The following is an 18,070-nucleotide window of genomic DNA, read 5'->3' on the forward strand; positions in this document are numbered from 1 at the left end:
AGGACCATATTGGTCAAATATGTGCAAGTATATGTAGTCAAATCGGAGTCAATTATTCAGGCCATAGCATTTAAACAATTTGAAAATGAAAATAAACCTGATTTTGATGGAGGAGATTCCCTGTTAGGGTGTGTAATCTAGGCCTACTGGTTGAGCCTGTGTCATTTGCATGGTTGCAGTGGCAGTCAAGAAGTAGGCTAAGCAAGGCATTAGAAATGAAACTACACATCATGTGAAACCAAATCTACAGTTGCATCTAAATATCTGCAGACAAAAGCAGCTTCTAAGCACATTATTTAAATCACTTCATCAATCATTTGTTTGTCTTTTTAATTAGCCTACCCTATTGCTCGCCACACCCTGTTCCCCCAGGTCAGACTCCCCCAGGACAGATTTGACCCCCCCCCTCCACACACACACTTTTGAAAATACTCCCCCACTTTTTGTACATTTAAATTTGTATGTATTAATTTAGCAGACACTTTTATCCAAAGTGACCTACAGCAAGATGAGTTTCAGACATGACATGACAGGCCAGGCCAAGATGAGTTTCAGACATGACAGGCCAGGCTGGAATGGATTGACATTGACCAATGAACTACGTCTGAAATAAGTTGCCTGTATGAGTATAATTAAACAACATAAGAGGAAGTTTCCATGGAAATTGTTTTCAGAAATGTCATTATCAACCATATCCACATTGTCAACCATATCCCGAAAGATTTAAAAGATTTAAATTCAAAAATTACTTTAAACTATTTAATCACAAATCACAGTATCACCGCAAAAGTTGTGCCACCACTTCAAATTACATTATAAGCAACAATCTGCATATTACATCCACTTCATTTGATCAACACAATGAATACAAGTAGGCATAAGCTACTGTATGTATCCACAGTGAAATGTGAATGTAAACATGCTTGATCTTGAATGGTAGAGGCAGAGGCGATATTTGTTTTAAAACACGGGATGAAGTTTAGGGTGAGGTGCACAATGCACAAGGAAGATATAAATAAAAAGAAAGTGGGAGTATGTGCATTCAGAATGAACGGTATGTGGTTTGGGCTGTTTGAGTGGTTGAGGCAGAAAATCTACCTCTCTATTTCTCCCTGCCTTCCTCATAAGCCATTTCCTCACTCTAGAAAATCACTCTTGTGAACCCCATAAGCTGTTTAGCAACTTTAAATGCAAATAATACATGTATGTAAATGCCTCATTCACAATCTTTTCTACACTTATAGACAAAGACAAGCAAACATGTTTTGGTTGTTTGCTTTCTTTTTTCCTGTTCCGTGACATTATAGTGTTTGTTTGACGATGACAGATTTTGCAGACTGATGAACCACTATGTTTGAAGGAATCTTTTCAATGGAACCATTGAACATGACAAGTTTTATTTTCTGTGAAAGGACTGTATTCACACACAGACACAGATGCGCAGACACAATGGCAGATGCACACCCACCCACCCACACACACACACACACACACACACACAAACACACACAAACACACACACACACACACACACACACACACACACACTTTTCATGTCAAGCTTTTGATTTCACTTATTTATTGGGATTCATCTGAGACAAACTTCTCAGTGGTATGGTAGCGGGAAAGTGAATACGAATACCTTAAGGAAAAACTGAAACAGTCTGTTATTCTTTTCCAACAACTACCCCACTGCCCCCCCCCCCCACACACACACACACACTCCACTAATCTCTCCAGAACTGGCAAATACTGCAAATACAGGGAGCTACCCTGGCAGGAGCGGTTACCTGTCTTTGTGCTAACATGATGTGGAAGCCATACTGAAACTGTTATGTGTCAGTCACATTTCTGAACCATTTACAGTTTTTTTTCTGAATGCTTAAACTCTAATTGATTCTTATAGCACAATTTCTAAAACTATTAATACGTATAGCAAAACCACTCACTGAGTTTGCAAAACTAAAAGCACAAACACTGCACAGCACTCTTTTTGTGGAAGTGTAAACACAACTCACTGCTTTACACTCTATTTCCAAATGATCAACACACTCCTAGCAAAACTATACACATGTGGCTATTATTTACACTATTTTGCCAACTTTCTGGCACACTTTCTCATGTGAAAACTGTTAGGCAATCAGCCTAAGCACTATATATAAGCCACAGGTAATGTACAATGGGTACAATGGAGGGAGCAGGAAGAGTGAGAAGAGTAAGAATTAGAGGAGGCCGAAGAATAGGACGTGGAGGTGAAGAAGTAGGAGGAAGAGGATGCAGAGGTGAAGAAGCGAGAGGGAGAGGACGACAAGGACAAGGAGGTGAAGTTAGAGGAAGAGGACAAGGAGGAGCAAGAGGAGGAAGAGGGGGGGAAGAGGAAGGGTAAGAAGAGTAAGAAATAGCCCTTTTACAGGCAAAAAAATCAGTCTCATGGGGATATTGACCAGGCATCACGTCAGGCCTGGATACGGCATTCCAGAATATATTTTCCCCGGTGCCTTGGACTAGAGGACATTGCATGTGATGTAGACGAAATTTTGAGAGAGACGACACGATGTAGGCTGATTTTTTTTCTCAGTGAAATTGAAAACTGACAGCCTACCTTGTGCACAGAGAAAGCAAAAGCCAGATGTGTTTTCTATTCATACCATCACTGTGTAGTTGGCACATTGTGTGCTTATTATTGTGATGGCTTGTGTTTACTGTTTGATACGAAAACACAATTTTTACGAAGGTGTGAAGAGTTAAGCAAGGTGTGTTAGCTTTTGCAAGAGAACTACAATGTTTTGCTGATTTGGTGAAAGGTTTTCTTATTTGTGTATAGGTTTTTGCAAAAATAGCCAATAGTTACAAAAAATGTGCTTAAGCATTCAGAAAAACTGTAAGATGGAAAAAAAGGTCACAAACAAAGGTGCACCAGGTCCTGCTCTTCCACATTCCTATGTGTATCATTAGGGACAATGAAATAGGCCTACTGTTAAGATACTGTAAAAAAGCTGTTGCAAGTAGCCCAGGTTTACACTACCACAGGATAAAAATAGAGCTTTATCTCAGCGAATGTGTAAGGAGAGGACAGGTCCACATTGTATTATCCTTTTTGGCACGCGATAAATACCCATAGGCTGCATGCATCACACAGTGGCCTACACGCCCAGGATAAACATTTCCGCATCAGTTACAGTTGTTATGCATATGGCTACCTGTTAATCTTGTTACTCAGGAGGCACGATGACATTAGAGCGGTTCATTGAATAATGTTGAGATTTTGAGGTTGGTGGTTTCGTTTTCCAATTATCCCAAATTAACTCAGTAGCCTAGCGCTAAACAATACGGACATAAAAAAACGATACCTAACACTTTTCAACACTGCAGAAATAAAATACACTAGGCCTATAACGCCTCACGTAAACCTAGGTGCAACGAGGGAGCTGCCACCTAGGGGAGATTTAAAGCGATGTCGTAAGGAAAAATACCATCGACAGTTACTCTGGACATGCTGAGACAGGTACAGTATGGTTTGCAGAGCTAAAATACCGTTAGGATTTTAGTGTGGTTTGGGAGGTCTGTAGCGGGACAGACTGTAGACTAACTCCATTATAAAAAATAACCTAAGGACATTCCAAACACTAGGCTAAGATGTAGGTCTAGCTGTAATGTTGGGGCTGCAGCGAATTATGAGTGGATAGGCTAGATGTACTATGGAACGAGGTATTTCGATTTTAACACACACACACACACACACAGACAAAGAGAGAGAGAGAGAGAGAGAGAGAGAGATCCTGCTCCCTGGTGGAGAGACAATGCGTTACCTCATTGCAAGATTGGATTAGAAAGACAGTCAAGCAGTTGAGAGGTTAACATCAGGCTTGAATGCATTTATTTGTAAGTCGACCTCCCTTACATTACTTTGATTGCCAACACATACAAATCTGATGGCTTTGGAATATATCGACATATAAAGAAAATGTGTACGATTCTTATGAATTATAACATAATATTTATAGAAACATTTAAAATATTCAGTTTTTACAAAGACCCTACACATATTTCACATCATCTCAGATATTAGAAATAACAAACAACAAAGTTCAACAGTTTACAATGTTATGAGTGCACAGGCCATTTTGTTGTGGGAATGGACTGACATTTTTCTAGACTGGAGTTGTCATTTGCCAGTTGAGTTCAAGTGTAAAAAAAATCCAGTTAACTGTTCCATCCTCACAAATCCTTGCATAACTCTAGTCATCACAATATATTCCAGCACATACACTGTGCAACAGAAACCACACATTACCAAATAATTTCATCATACACCTGTGGGTGGCACACACCCATGTACACACACACACACACACACACACACACACACACACACACACACACACACACACACACACACACACACACAACAGATTAGTCCAACGGCACAGGGGTGACGATAAGTGGTGCCTCGTTCTTGCCTGACTTGTTGGTACAGGGGCTGAAGAAAGGATGGATGGTCTCAGAGAACGTGTCTTGAAAGGTGTAAATGTGGACCTTTGCTTCCACATTATAGAAGGACACCTGGCCCTTTTCATAATCCACAAACACCCCAACTTTTTGTGGCCGCAGGCTGACGGACAAGCTGGTGGAAGGCTCTGTGCGGAAGGCATAGTTGGACTTGTCCCGCAGGCTCAGAAACCAGTATCCATTACTGGGGTTCACAGTGATTTTGCCCTTCCTGTTAACGGAGCGCCTGGCCACGCCCACGTCCCAGTCGGTTTTGCCCCCTACCTCCACCTCCCAGTAGTGCCGGCCAGAGTCAAAGCCCTCTCGGCCGAGCACACACACCACACGGTCAAACCGCTCTGGGTTGTCTGGTAGTGGCTGGTGCCGGTCTCCGCACTTCACCCTCTTTCTGTCTTCTGAGAGGATGAGTCGAGGATGGGCAGTGTTTGGATCCAGAGTGATGTCCGCTGGTAGTGGAGAGCAATGAAGAAGTGAATGGGGGTTATGTGCTGGCCTTACAGATTAAATTATATACTAACTAAATGCAATATAATTTATCAGCTATACACACACACACACACACACACACATATATATATATATATATATATATACTGTATAATATATATATATATATATATATATATATATATATAGTATATAGTTAAGAACAAAAATATTCATACCCCTGGCAAATATATATATTTTCAACCAGGGGGACCTGGTGACCTCAAAGTAAAGGGTAACACTAAAACAAGGGGCTACATTAAGATTCTGGAGGAAAAGATCAGGCAGTGTGCCGAGAGACCTACCCCAATAGACAGCATTGGACCATTAAACCACACAATGATCCAAAACATACAGCCAAACAAGGTAAGAAATAATGGTTAACAGAGAACAATATCAACATTTTAGAGTGGCCCAGCCAGAGTCCAGACCTCAATCTGTCAAAAAAGTGAGTACAAGGCCAGAGTGATGGCAAAGAATTGTTCCTGCTTCAAAACCCAGATTGCTGCTAAAATGGTGCGGTCTAGAATCATTGTGGAGACATGGAGAGGATTGGTAGGTATTATAAGAAGCATTTTGAGAGCTGTGAATGCAAATGAAGATGTTTCCACTGATTATTTAAAAAGGATATGAATAATTTTGGACTTGCCATTTTCCTTAAAAATGTTAAAAAAAGATGAAAACGCTTCCTTTTTTATTCCATGCTTCTACCACATTGTCCTATAACCTTTAGCCATGTGGCAGTGTCATTTTCAGTCAGAACAAACATATTGGTCAAGAGAAAATCAACATTAAATCAATATTTGCCAGGGGTATGAATAATTTTGTTCTTAACTGTACACACACACACACACACACACACACACACACACACACACACACTATATTGCCAAAAGTATTGGGTCACCTGCCTTGACTTGCATATGAACTTAAGTGACATCCCATTTTGTAATGTGACGTCGGTCCACCCTTTGCAGCTATAGCAGCTTCAACTCTTCTGGGAAGGCTTTCCACAAGGTTTAGGACTGTATTTATGGGATTTTTTGACATATTCTTCCAGAAGCGCATTTGTGAGGTTACACACTGATGTTGGACGAGAAGGCCTGGCTCTCAGTCTCCGCTCTAATTCATCCCAAAGGTGTTCTACAGGGTTGAGGTCAGGACTCTGTGCAGGCCAGTCAAGTTCATCCACACCAAACCATCCATGGCTTTATGGACCTTGCTTTGTGCACTAGTTCACAGTCATGTTGGAAATGGCCGTCCCCAAACTGTTCCCACAAAGTTGGGAGCATGGAATTGTCCAAGATCTCTTGGTATGCTGAAGCATTCAGAGTTCCTTTCACTGGAACTAAGGAGCCAAGCCCAGCTCCTGACAACCCCACACCATAATCCCCCCCTCCACCAAACTTTACACTTGGCACAATGCAGTCAGACAAGTACGACAGAGTTTGGTGTGGATGAACTTGACTGGCCTGCACAGAGTCCTGACCTGAACCAGAACACCTTTGGGTGGAATTAGAGCTGAGACTGAAAGCCAGGCCTTCTCAGTGTGTGACCTTACAAATGCGCTTCTGGAAGAATGGTCACACTCCTAAACCTTGTGGAAAGCCTTCCTAGAAGAGTTGAAGCTGCTATAGCTGCAAATGGTGGACCGACGTCATATTAAACCCTATGGATTAAGAATGGGATGTCACTAAAGTTCATTATGCGAATCAAGGCATGTGACGCAATACTTTTGCCAATATAGTGTATATATATATACTGCTCTGGAAAAATTAAGAGACCACTGCACATTTCCTACAGTGACATTTGAATGAGTTGACAGTCATATCATTCAAATGTCACTCAGCAACCATAGGATGGCATCAGAAAAATGTGCAGTGGTCTCTTCATTTGTTTCAAAGTTATATATATATAACTATATAAATATACTTTATTTTACTTTTATATTTTTTATGCAGGGAAATGCTATTAAAACACAATGACCATAGGTCGTCAATCATTTCTCCATTGGCTGTGCACAAACCCTTAGTTCATACCTGCATAGTCTTGTATCCTCTTTTGTTCTGAAACATAGACAACCATTGTCATTAGATCTTAAAACATAGTGGAAATTTAAAGGAACCATATGTAAGATTGTGGCCAAAACTGGTACTGCAATCACTTTCAAATTACTGTAGATCGGTGTATCCCCTCCCCCACCCCCCTGACTCAAGGTTGCCAACCCGGATGCCGAAACACTACTGACTTTGTGATTAGTACATGACAAAACACAACATCAACATCATTTGAGGGCTGCAACTTCACTTTTTAAATGACAATATCCTGGCCGGACTACTGTTGTCAGTGATATAAGTATTTGAAATTAACATGATTTCTTAATGTCTAGTGACATATCAGGGCCATTTTATGATTAATTGAAATACATTTCTTACATACGGTTCCTTTAAAGGTGAAATTAAATGAGAAAAATGGTACTTACTTGGGTGGAACTTCATCAAAGAAGATTCCATGTGATTCTGGATACCTGAAAAATGTAAAATTAAAAGCATCAGAAACAGAAATCGCTTGAACAGACATTTCTAAGCACAGTATATAATGCACATTATTTGAGTAAAGGAAGTCCATGAAGTTGGAATGATAATTCACTACATTGTAGCTAATATTCTTAAGAATACAAAGTGTTCAATCATAAAACTCCAATTTATTTTCTAAAGAAAAAATAAAGGCCTTGTAATGACAACCTAAAAGACAGTTCAGACGTTTTCTCAAGTCAGTTGTGGGAGTCAATAATTTTTTGTTATACATAACATTTCTTAATTATACATACTATATACAACTTCTTACTTCTCAATTTCATATTTTAAGCACTGTATTATTGCCATACCACAAAGGAATGTCCTGAACAAATGCACATTTGACTCATTCATCACCATCTAAGCTGTGACAGAGTACTTCCATGAACCACCACATGGTGGCACTACAACACACTACAACAGGATTATATTGTCAACATTTTGAATAAAAGATCATATTTAGGAATAACCAAAATGTATACCAAAGCTTTCATAATTTACTCAATTAACTGCAATCCAGTGTGTGGAGTAATCATGGGGAAATATCTTAATATTGTTTTAATATTCTTTTTTTTGTTTTACAGTCTACAACAAGTGTTTCTAATAGTGTTTCTAATTCCAAAGGTGGGCAAAGTAGGCTAACGGCTAAAGCTAATATAATAATAAGGCAAGAAGCTTTTTGCTAATGTCACACAAAGAGCATGATCCTCAGTTCAAACATCCGTGGATCAGGAGCAGTGCTCCCTCACTACACGGTAGCTCAAAATAATCCAACGTAGTTTTGGGTGTTTTGGCGACTCTAGAGCGCCCCCTAGACTTGTGAAATATTTATATTTTACCTTGCCATCGTGAATACTTCTTACCGCTTGAGTTAATCATTAATCATTAATCATTTAAAGCACACACAGCTCAGGCATGGGGAATGGTTTACACTATATTTTATAGGATAACCAGAACAATGGGTGGCACATCAGGCCAAAACACAATATGACATGACAAAACACAACATCAACATCAGTTGAGGGCTGCAACTTCACTTTTTAAATGACAATATCCTGGCCGGAGTACTGTTGTCAGTGATATAAGTATTTGAAATGAACATGATTTCTAAATGTCTAGTGACATATCAGGGCCATTTTATGATTAATTGAAATACATTTCTTACATACGGTTCCTTTAAAGGTGAAATTAAATTAATAAAATGTTACTTACTTGGTTGGATCTTCATCAAAGAAGATTCCATGTGATTCTGGATACCTATGAAAAATTTAAAATTAAAAGCATCAGAAACAGAAATCGCTTGAACAGACATTTCTAAGCACAGTATATAATGCACATTATTTGAGTAAAGGGAGTCCATAAAGTTGGAATGATAATTGACTACATTGTAGCTAATATTCTTAAGAATACAAAGTGTTCAATCATAAAACTCCAATTTATTTTCTAAAGAAAAAATAAAGGCCTTGTAATGACAACCTAAGACAGTTCAGACGTTTTCTCAAGTCAGTTGTGGGAGTCAATATTTTTTTGTTATACATAACATTTCTTAATTATACATACTATATACAACTTCTTACTTCTCAATTTCATATTTTAAGCACCGTATTATTGCCATACCACAAAGGAATGTCCTGAAAAAATGCACATTTGACTCATTCATCACCATCTAAGCTGTGACCGAGTACTTCCATGAACCACCACATGGTGGCACTACAACACACTACAACAGGATTATGTTATCAACATTTTGAATAAAAGATCATATTTAGGAATAACCAAAATGTATACCAAAGCTTTCATAATTTACTCAATTAACTGTAATCCAGTGTGTGGAGTAATCATGGGGAAATATCTTAATATTGTTTTAATATTCTTTTTTTGTTTTACAGTCTACAACAAGTGTTTCTAATAGTGTTTCTAATTCCAAAGGTGGGCAAAGTGTAGGCTAAAGGCTAAAGCTAATATAATAATAAGGCAAGAAGCTTTTTGCTAATGTCACACAAAGAGCATGATCCTCAGTTCAAACATCTGTGGATCAGGAGCAGTGCTCCCTCACTACACGGTAGCTCAAAATAATCCAACGTAGTTTTGGGTGTTTTGGCGACTCTAGAGCCCCCCCTAAAGTTGTGAAATATTTATATTTTACCTTGCCATCGTAAATACTTCTTACCGCTTGAGTTAATCATTAATCATTAATCATTTAAAGCACACACAGCTCAGACATGGGGAATGGTTTACACTATATTTTATAGGATAACCAGAACAATGTCAAATGTACTTTTACATAATGGCATACAGGCAATATTCCGAGCCTTTATTTGACAGGATAGTGAAGAGAGGGCAGGACATGAGTGAGGGAGAGATGGGGAGTGGGTTCAGGAAATGACCTCAGGTTGACCTTGAGCCTGGGTCCCTGTGGGGCACTGAGTATCTTCGAGGTAGAGATGCCGATGCTACCGCTGCGCTATGGCACATCTCTTACAGTATCTTATAGCATAATACAAATGGCTGATGTTGCTTGCTGATAAGAGTATGTCAATATTCACTTTTCTGTCAAGGTTGTCTGAGAAGCTGTATATGCATCTCTGCCACTGATCTAGGCATCTCTGAGGCAACAGAAAGGTCACTCATACTCACCTACTTCTGGAAGTCTCTGTAACTCCTCCTGGAAGCGCTCCAGTAGCTGACACACACTCTGGTACACTCTCCTGGTCCCGAGGTCAGAGGTCACAGAGACCTCAGACCAGTCTTTGATTGGTGGAGGACTGGAAACGGCCGAGTAGTAGCTCTAAGCACAGGAAACGAGAGAGGAGTCTTGAACTCTTATACAGGCATCTTACATCAGTGGTCACTATCTCAGCACCTTACAGCCAAGTTCAGGAGCTACACAGTCAAGGTACAGGATATTAATATGCAGCTATCTTGTTCTATGTTTCTTTCTTTTAAATAATATACTATCTATAGTATTCCTATAAGATTATTATAACATTTTGTCCTAAGATTCCTATAGATTTTTGTTAGGGAATTTACATCAAAGTTCAGGAACAGTCAAGATACATGATAATAATATGCAGTTATCTTGTTCTTTAGATATGATCGTTTGTTATGTCAGTAAATCTACCTACTGGACATACATACTGGATATACACAGGACAGGTGTTTAATTCCTAGTGCTATAGATAAGGGTTTTCCCACAATCAACCACCAAGCCTATGTACCATTCAAAACAAAATCACCAACAAAGCAACCTTTGTGGGCAAAACCATCACCAGCAGAGCAACCTTCGAGAGCATTTGACTGGGGTTCTCAAGCATGAGTATTCTAGAACATATTGGGGCCTAAAGTCCTATTGGAGTACTGACCTTCAGACACTTGACGTAGTCGTCAGCATGGAGCAGGTTCCCCAGCGTGCTGCTCCTCTTCTTCAGCTCCAGCACCTCCTGCTCCAGCTCGCGGATCATCCCCTCGGCCTGGTGCTCCGCCGAGCACCTGTTCATCTCGATCACCTCCAGCAGCTCAGCCTGGCTCCGCTCGATGGACGCCATCAGCGTGGAGAACACTCGGACGCTCCCTTGAGTCTCCCGCTCGGCGGACATCTTGAATTTTATGATGGGGGTAAGGGAGGGGTATGGGTAAACCCAGTAATAGAGTTATCACTTGGATAAGATTGGACCAAGATTTTTTTGATCATATTCACTGAAATCGACACTATGCTCCGACAGAATAACATAAATCAGCCGGTTTTAGAAAAAAACCTCCACCTAGAGCCTATTATTTGTTTTGCAAAAATCCACAGCTCCCAGTTCTTCTGGTCCAGTGAGAGCAGGGCTGTGTGAGATCTGACAATCACAGTCTGGTGCAGTCTGGTGCGCACTGACGAGCACAAACTCGATGAGAGGGTGCTCGGTGGTAGTGGGGGAGGGGCATGAGAGTTGTAAACATTCAACATTTTGGCTAAGTCCCCTCAATCTGTCAGACTTGCCAACTGCAGCTTTAACCCCACGTTGCTATGGGATTCTATGACAATAGCCCTTGTAATATAATTTACATGTGTAAGTAGCTTTGGATAAAAGTGTCTGCTAAATGAATACATGTAAATGTACTCTCACTGTTTATGTATTGAATATTGTACATAAGGGACATACTGTGTAAGTGACACTGCTAGTAAAAACAGCATGAAAATGCTCATGTCAGATGTCAGCTTACCTTGATATCCACCAGGGATGATTTGATCTCCTCCACCTTTCGTAGTCTCTCGCTGATCATTTCCTGTATCTCATGCTCCCTGATGCTTATCTGTGACTAAGGTGGTACACAGAGACGATAAACAGGAAATGGCAACTCTTTGTAGCATTGGAGATGCGAAAGAAATTATTCATTTTGACAACAAGAATCTGAGGAGTCTTTCACAAAACCCTATGAAATCCCTGTAAATCAAATGGTAGACCCCACTGCTCCCAACATAAGACAAGATCATGGATTTGATTCCAAGAACACACACTGATAGATGATAGCTCTAAGTTAATATTCAAAGCTAGTTATTATGCACCATAAGTTGCTTTGAGTAGAAACCCCAGCCAAATAAATTACAAAATGCAATATGAATATAATAATATAATATCAAAATAATTCTAAATAAATAAAAAATAAATCTTTCTCCAGTGGACACATGAAGTTACAGATCCCTCTAACCCACCTTACTTTCATGCCAGTGACTCTCTGCTGAGACAACGCTGTGAGACTCATGGCCATGTTCAGCGCACTCGACACAGATGCACTGCTGGTCGGTCCTGCAGAACATGTCCAGCTGCTGCTGGTGTTTGGCGCAGAGCGCGACCCTTTTGGCATCGGCTGCCCCGCTGAATGTGTACCTCCGGTAGGACACCCGGCGGGTGAACGACGAGGGGTCAGTGGCGTCTTGGGAATTTTCCGGAGGCGGCGGCATCACCGCAACGGTGCCTGGGGCGTTCTCTCGATGAGAGTTCTTGGGGATCTTGATTCTCACCTGTGTGATCAGATCCCCCGGGATCTCCTCGCGTTTGGTCAGCCGTTCCTCTCCTCTGCTGCAGGCTTCTTTCCCCTGACCCCCGCAGGCCCCCTCGCCACCCGACATCCTCTTAAACTGCTCCGTGATCTCGCGCAGCGTACGGTTGATGTGCAGCGGCGGCTTCTTCCGGAAGCTCTCTTTGCAGAGGGGACACTGGCACAGCTTGGCACCCTCCCAGTAGCGGCCGATGCAGGTCATGCAGAAGCTGTGTCCGCACGGGGTGGACACGGGGTTGTCGAACACGTCCAGACAGATGGAACACTGGAACTGCTCCTCGGACAGGAAGCTGCGAGGGAAAGGCATGTCTAGGGATGAGGAGAGGAGAGGAGAGGAAGGAGGTGGGAGGAGAGGAGAGGAGGAAGGAGAGAAGGGATGGAGATGGAAGGAGAGGAGAGGAGGTGGTAGGAGAGAAAAGAGGTGGAGGGAGAGGAGAAGGGAGGGAGGTGGAAGGGAGAGAAGATGAAGGGAGAGGGAGGGAAGGAGAGGAGGGAGAGATAGGAGAGAAGATGAAGGGAGAGGGAGGGAAGGAGAGGAGGGAGAGATAGGAGAGAAGATGAAGGGAGAGGGAGGGAAGGAGAGGAGGGAGATAGGAGAAAAGATGAAGGGAGAGGGAGGGAAGGAGAGGAGGGAGAGATAGGAGAAAAGATGAAGGTAGAGGAGGGAGGGAGAGATAGGAGAAAAGATGAAGGGAGAGGGAGGGAGAGATAGGAGAAAAGATGAAGGGAGAGGAGGGAGGGAAGGAGAGGAGGGAGAGATAGGAGAAAAGATGAAGGGAGAGGAGGGAGGGAAGGAGAGGAGGGAGAGATAAGAGAAAAGATGAAGGGAGAGGGAGGGAGGGACATGGAGGGAGAGGAGAGGAGGGAGAGAGATGATGGAGGTGGAGGGAGGTGGAGGGAGAGAGATAAGGGACCGAGATTAGGGAGGTGGAGGGAGAGGAGGAAGGGAGAGAGAGAAGGGAGAAAGATGGAGGGAGAGGAGAGGAGAGGAAGGAGGTGGGAGGAGAGGAGAGGAGGAAGGAGAGAAGGGATGGAGATGGAAGGAGAGGAGAGGAGGTGGTAGGAGAGAAAAGAGGTGGAGGGAGAGGAGAAGGGAGGGAGGTGGAAGGGAGAGAAGATGAAGGGAGAGGGAGGGAAGGAGAGGAGGGAGAGATAGGAGAGAAGATGAAGGGAGAGGGAGGGAAGGAGAGGAGGGAGAGATAGGAGATAAGATGAAGGGAGAGGGAGGGAAGGAGAGGAGGGAGATAGGAGAAAAGATGAAGGGAGAGGGAGGGAAGGAGAGGAGGGAGAGATAGGAGAAAAGATGAAGGTAGAGGAGGGAGGGAGAGATAGGAGAAAAGATGAAGGGAGAGGAGGGAGGGAAGGAGAGGAGGGAGAGATAGGAGAAAAGATGAAGGGAGAGGAGGGAGGGAAGGAGAGGAGGGAGAGATAAGAGAAAAGATGAAGGGAGAGGGAGGGAGGGACATGGAGGGAGAGGAGAGGAGGGAGAGAGATGATGGAGGTGGAGGGAGGTGGAGGGAGAGAGATAAGGGACCGAGATTAGGGAGGTGGAGGGAGAGGAGGAAGGGAGAGAGAGAAGGGAGAAAGATGGAGGGAGAGGAGGCGCAGGTGAGCATGAGTTGGAGGGGAGGACAGTGGCCAGATGGAGAAGGTTGAGTAGAGTGTAAGAATAATGGGGTAAAAAACATGAAACAGGATGCTTTATATTAGATAAGAAATATCTAAATAACTAACCCTACATGTTTTAATGTGCCGTTGATATATTTTGACAAATGAACTGAATAAAAGGATCTCTCTTCCTGATTAGGATAGAGATATAACATCATTTGTTCAGTCTCAATGACATTAAAGCAACTGCTATCAGTCTCATGTTCAGGTACCTCTTATGGACAATAGACGCTGCAAAGTTAGTTTAGGGCACAAAACATGATAGTCTTTGACTGTATTTAAAGATAAGTGGAAATATTTTGACTTTGCAGTGTTTTACTGTTCTGCATGGCTGCGTCAGTAGCTGTCTGCTCCGGATTGCCAGGTTGCCACTAATCAGAGTCTGATTCAGTGTAGTCCACGTGAGATGGGATGACCAACGCCATCTCCTGTCAGCCTGGAAGGATACTTAAACCCTAACTATTTCCTTGTCTAGTTAGAGCAGCTGATGGATCTTTAGGTGAAGTCATGCTGTCTCTCCCTTGATGCGCATCATTGTAAATAAACTCTGTTCCTGATTTTTCATACTATTGGTCTGACTGGGTCTCTATTAAATCTATGGTATCAAAATTACCATCAGTTTTTGACAGCTCCCAGGAGATAAGCATTGAGTCAGCTCGAATGTGTGCCAGAGGAAAAAAATAAGATCTTGTACATTTCAAACTAGTCCTTCTATCAATCCATCTTCAACTGGAATGAAACCTGACTGGAATCACCGTAGCAAAACTATTTTGTAACTCAACAACAATGTGCTTATCAGACTGCTTAGTCACTGGGAGCACAAATATTCATATGGTCCGCTACATTCATGCTGGTCTCTTTTTCATCAATGCATGATAAGTGTCACAGTTCTAACAGGTCAGATCCAAGGGCTTAAGTTTGTACTAGGGCTGTCAATCGATTAAAAAAAATAATCTAATTAATTACATACTCTGTGAGTAATTAATCTAAATTAATGGCATATATAATTTTTGCTGAGAAAGTATTTTAAATATTTAAATTCAAATGAATCATTGAATAATCAGCATTAGTGACATTAAAGTTCAAAAACTCTTTCATTATTATTTTCACTGTTCAAATAATGGCCATAATAATCTATGATATGACCTAATATGCTGAGGAAATCAATTCAAAAGTGCTTCGGGAAGACGTTTTTTTCACATACAAGGCATTTCATTCCACAGATATGACCTAGGGGACACAATGAAAATAAATGAACACTCCCCTCAATGTCAACACTATTTTTTTCCATTGATGTGCGACTTTAGAGTTGACAAACTCCGGTGATATGCAAATTCCTTGCTGCAGACATTGCAGAGGACTTTATTTTAACACTTTATTTATCAACACTTTATTTTTGTCAACACCATCAGGCCGTTTTTTAGTAAATGGTCCAATCAATGATCTAGGCAGCACATTTTCTTCTCTCACCTTCATTTTACAGTAATAGTTACTAACTAGAACGGCTCCGGGGTCAAAGGTCATACGGAATCGATTAATCTGCGTTATTTTTTTTAAACAGTTATTTTTTCTCAAATTAATTAATCGAAATGAATCAGTTATTTTGACAGCCCTAGTTTGTACATATGTATATTAATTGCACAAAAATATTCTGCATTTTTAATACAGCATAATTTCATAAAAGAGTGCAGTTTGTGGCTCACCTTTAGAGGCATATTGATAAAGCCCTGAACAACAGATTATAGAGTCACAGATACATTCATCTGCATCTTACCTGTGCAAGTAGCCCTTCACCTCTCAAGACCACTGCTTTAGTCACCAAATCTGTATGTATGAGGTCGAATGTATGTGGTCTGTCCTCTGTTCAGACACGTGTGGATGAGGGTGTATCCTCTGAGCTTAATGGTGCTACTCTAAGAAAAGGCACGACTGACGTCAGTCACTACACAGATTGGTTTTTGTCATCTGGGCTGCGGGCCTCCTCAGCCCCTCCTTCCCGCACTACAAATGGACAATTCAAACTAACCTGTCAGACAGGTCAGGAGCTTACTAGTGGACATCATCTTTTTTTTTGCAAGAGGTTACACTGCATGTGTGGCTATTTTACATGTAGCCCAGCTGTTTTCATTTTTAAGTTCAGTTTAAGTTACACTCTTAAAACGAATGTGCTGAAAGCAACACAACTTTTTTACACATCTCTGTGTCCAAACAGAGACAGCACATTTGTTTTAAGAGTGCAGCTGTTTTCACTTTTAAGTTCAGTTTAAAGCGATGGTTTGGAGTTATTTAACCCTAGAGTCCTTTGCACCATGACCCCAAATCAAACACCCTCCCAGAACCTGTTTTCCCTTGGTCGAATCCTGTTCGAGTAGCGCTGTCAGAAACGAATGAGTTTCTGCAGGCTAATGGAACCAACTTTTATCTCGTAAATTACCCCACTAATAATGCCCTGAATGGTACGAAACTTCTACAGTATGTTCTTTACTCATAAAACGAGGCATTGGAAAGTTTGTAGGTACACCAGGAGTTTATTTAAATAACACTTGCCTGATGGATGCTATTATCTGTTACTAAACCGCTGCTTCGACGTTACTTCTGTGTTCTGAAGTGAGAGGGCTTCATCCAGATCAAGGTTCAGCACAAGATGAAATTGGCCTGTTTTGGAGTTTACAATAAATAATTTTATCTTGTAGGTTAGATTTGTTGGTCAACAACTGCAGCACCATGGAAAAAAACAATTGAGCAAGAACAGGTTCCATCCGGACGTGCAGTGGGTACATTCCGTCTGAGAAGATTTATCTCAGTGATAGTACCGGCTCATTTTGAGAGTGGTATTATATAAGCACATATGCATCTGGTGAACACATTCAGGAATGTGACACACAAATAGCCAGATAAGAGAGGAGAATAAGGCTGTGTTCCAATTCGCATACTTCTGCACTGTGCTTGTGTACTCATATTATGTTATAAGTACAGAAGTATGCAAATTGGAAGAGTTGGGGAGATGAGGATGCCAGCATGCACAAGATTATTTAATGTTAGCTCTGACCTTAAAGAGACAGGCTCATGTAGATTTTTACATGTGTGCATGTGAGAGTTTGTGTGTTTTGTATTTTTATATAAATGGGACACCTTTGTTGCATTTGGTGTTACATTGGTCCTAAAACCTTTGGGTTCACCAAAAGCAGGGGCTGAACAATACAAGAGTCTTCGTCTGTCTCAAAGTTATTTATTCTAATACTGTTCAGTTTGAGGAACCACAAAACCAGCTTCTCATTTTACCCATATGAGCTTCATACACACACACACTGTCACTGCTCCACTCCCCTCCCGCCCACACACACATCTTCACTGTCATCACTCACATACATCATACATACAGTACTCTGCTTGCAATAGTAAGTCCCTTCACCATACTTGCAGTACACTGCCCCCCCCCTCTCTTCTACATACACAGCACATTATTTCATCAGGAAGCTTCTCCAACACACATCCCAACATACTTACAGCACACTGCAACCCCCCCCCCCCAATACACAGCACATTGTGTCATAAAAAAGCTTCTCCAACACACATATTGCACACTGCCCTCTCCCCACATACACAGCACACTATCCCATATCCCTTGTCATCCCCCCCAACACACACACCAAGACCCCTGGCAGTTGGGTTAGCCCCTTGAGCCGTGGATCTGCCCAAGGTTTCTTCCTTGGTAAGGGAGTTTTTCCTTACCCCTGTTGCTCTTGGGTGCTCCCCCCCCCCAATCCCCAATGTGTGTGTGTGTGTGT

General features: G+C 41.7%; 1 protein-coding gene across 3 annotated transcripts; it reads right to left on the minus strand.

The window, feature by feature from the left end:
* Positions 1-3,846: 3,846 nt before the first annotated feature.
* LOC121690200 (E3 ubiquitin-protein ligase TRIM39) lies at positions 3,847-16,224 on the minus strand. 3 transcript variants are annotated; one of them, XM_042070623.1, is made up of 9 exons: positions 16,057-16,224; positions 12,268-12,923; positions 11,778-11,873; positions 10,934-11,167; positions 10,209-10,359; positions 8,784-8,828; positions 7,478-7,522; positions 7,035-7,061; positions 3,847-4,955 (listed from the first exon to the last, which is right to left on the minus strand). In XM_042070623.1, exons 2-9 carry the CDS (start codon positions 12,919-12,921, stop codon positions 4,414-4,416), a joined length of 1,794 nt encoding a protein of 597 aa, XP_041926557.1. In that variant the 5' UTR covers positions 12,922-12,923; positions 16,057-16,224; the 3' UTR covers positions 3,847-4,413. The 3 variants fall into 3 exon arrangements, with proteins under 3 accessions (XP_041926557.1, XP_041926559.1, XP_041926558.1); XM_042070625.1 differs by lacking the exon at positions 8,784-8,828; XM_042070624.1 differs by lacking the exon at positions 7,478-7,522 and having other exon boundaries at positions 16,057-16,223.
* Between the last annotated feature and the right edge of the window lie 1,846 nt (positions 16,225-18,070).

Source organism: Alosa sapidissima, chromosome 18 (assembly GCF_018492685.1).
Source record: "Alosa sapidissima isolate fAloSap1 chromosome 18, fAloSap1.pri, whole genome shotgun sequence".
In the NCBI taxonomy this organism is placed as follows: Eukaryota; Metazoa; Chordata; class Actinopteri; order Clupeiformes; family Clupeidae; genus Alosa; species Alosa sapidissima.